Consider the following 2693-nt stretch of genomic DNA (forward strand, 5'->3'; position numbering starts at 1 on the left):
ATTAAGATAAGTCACTACATGCTCTATCTCAGACACCATTTCTCAATTTGCTTGTAAATAACAATAATACATAAGCATTTCGTATATTATGAACAACTTAAAATGGAAGACAACAAACTAAAAGGAAAGAAGGTTGTTCCAAAACAATACGTGCAAACAAAGCTTGGGAGTTTTGGGTAAACAATGAATTATGAGATGAAATCACATACATTTTCAATGCATGAACCGGATACTTTGGTCATGCCAAATTAAACATACAATATTCCCTCATTAAACAAGGGATTTTCCCCCGTCTCTCCTCATCCTTTCCCGATTTCTCAACCACAATTAAGTGAAAAATGTTATAAAAAAATGTAATTAATGAGGGAAATATTAAACATTAAACTGTAAATTCATGTTGTCTTCGACAAGATGAGTGTGTTCAATTTTTAAGATTTTTCAAATTAACTTCTTACTCCGTCACTGTGTGTTTATACATCATTTTCGATAATAATAATAATAATAATAATAATATCTTGCACATATGCTACCTGAGATCCTAAATTTCACAACATTAGCAGGCACCTACTCATGGTACAAAACTAGTAACAGTAATTAAAATTCTTCCAATTACTATTTCCAGAAAAGAAAAAAGAGTATTGATTCTCTACTTTCTTTTTCTTGTTTTTGCTGCACCCTACAGATATGCAATCTGATTTTAACAGATAGCAGCAGATAAGAAAAGAATTAGTTCAACCTCCAACTATACATTTTGGACACAAGTGATGTGGCAGTTACTATTTAGAAATTATCAATATCTTCTTAAAGATATTATTATGGATTTTTCTTCAATTAAATTTGCAGGATATTATTATTAAAATATATTTTTATCTACAAAAGTGCTAAGAAAGAAATGTAAAAATATTCAAGGGACCATTGACCATTATACACACAATGCTAAATCATTCAACAAAAACAAATATGGTAACATGAAATTGCTCTGTTTTCTGTAAAAAGAAAATACCCATTTGTCTCAATTTCCAAAAAAGTAAAAATGAAATAAAATAAGAAAACTGTGGATCCTATAGGATGTTAAGGAAAATGAAATAAAGAACCCCAAAATTTCACCTTTCTAAATCAACTTCATGGATGAACAAACTCAGCATCAGAAACTGCAGAAACCTCAACTTGGCTGCTAAACTCATCTTCATAAACTGGAGCAGGCAGATTAAGATCAATTGTTGTCTCACCGCCATATTTCGAAAACCGATTAACCGTGCCCTGCTCTGCAAGCGAGATATACTGAGTTTGATTTTTAGTAGTTGCAGCAACAATACCATTTGATAAACCAATTCCATGTGATCTTTTATGTCCACCAAGTGCCTGTCCAGATGCAAAAACTCGAAAACAAACAGGACATTCATGAATTTTCACCTCAACACCACTTGCATTACTGTTATATTTGTTATCTTTCTCATTTTCTTCAACATTCACCACTTTAATCTTCTTGTGACTTGCCCTGTGACCACCTAAAGCTTGATATGATTTAAAAACTTTGTTACATGTCTCACATCTATACTTACCTTTACCCTTGTTTCCAGATTTGTGAATTTTAACGACTTCCTCCTCGTCCTCATCCTCGTCCTCTTCCTCCTCTTCGTCATCGTTGTACACATCAAAATAATCCATAGAAATATATTTATTAATCCGCTTCGGTGATCTCCATTTGTCCCTTGACAACATTATCAAACAATGAGCAATATCTTCCTCCTCAGTAGTATCAGAAACCGAAGAATTCGTTTCATTACTCAACTTTGATTTCTTGGATTCACAGCCTAAAATATCATGATCATAATTCTTGATCCGTTTAGACCTCCGAACAAGACCATGATCATGATCATCATTCTTGAATGACTCTGACTCACTTTCTCTATCTTGAACAACAACGGAAGATGCACCAACGCCGCCAACAGAAAATTCAGGATCAACCAAACGAAAACTCTTTTTCGGATTCTCTCTAAGCTCATAATTCAACATCACTTTATCTTCATTCTCATTTTGTCCATCAACTTCTTGTTCTTCATCCGAATAAGACCGAATCGACTCGTACTCATCACCGAGCTCTTGTTGCTTCTCCGGTGCATAAAGATTCAACATGTGAGATCTCATATGTCCACCTAAAGCTCTGCCATTAGCAAAACCTCTAAAACAAAGCTTACATTTGAATGTCTCCATGACTCTAACAAAACTCACTTTATTTCTCTTTGTAAAATTCAGCTTTTTTTGTGTTTCTTGAGGAAGTGTAGTAGGTAACAAGCATTCATCTAGCCCATAGAGAGTTAGAGAGAGATTAAATACACACACAACTAGTATCCACTTTTGTTTAGTAGTACATAGATGCAAGAAAATCAAATATTCTGGATTTTATTAATTTTTTCTTTTTCATTTAAAACGCCATTTCACATTAATTTGCTATCTAAATTAAGTATAGCTAGTAGAGTGGAAAGAGAGACATGTAACATGCGACCTTTGCCCGTTTCTGTAGTTATTCCTAGTAATAATAACTTCTTTTTTATTTCCTTAAATGCCCTTTCACATTTACTACTAGATAATATCCAAATATTTTATTCTCTAAAATATCATATCAAAAATTCAAATCTTATCTATAATCTTATACTTATATTAAAAAGGTACAGATCATGAAAAAAAAATAA

At 32.6% G+C, this 2693-nt stretch overlaps 1 protein-coding gene across 1 annotated transcript; it reads right to left on the reverse strand.

Annotated features, from left to right (window-relative positions):
• Nucleotides 1-893: 893 nt before the first annotated feature.
• On the reverse strand, nt 894-2361 carry LOC141692918 (zinc finger protein ZAT9-like). Its single transcript, XM_074497878.1, has one exon. The coding sequence runs from the start codon at nt 2212-2214 to the stop codon at nt 1123-1125; it is 1092 nt and encodes a 363-aa protein (XP_074353979.1). The 5' UTR covers nt 2215-2361; the 3' UTR covers nt 894-1122.
• Between the last annotated feature and the right edge of the window lie 332 nt (nt 2362-2693).

The sequence above is a fragment of the Apium graveolens genome, chromosome 10 (assembly GCF_009905375.1).
Source record: "Apium graveolens cultivar Ventura chromosome 10, ASM990537v1, whole genome shotgun sequence".
Taxonomy (NCBI): domain Eukaryota; kingdom Viridiplantae; phylum Streptophyta; class Magnoliopsida; order Apiales; family Apiaceae; genus Apium; species Apium graveolens.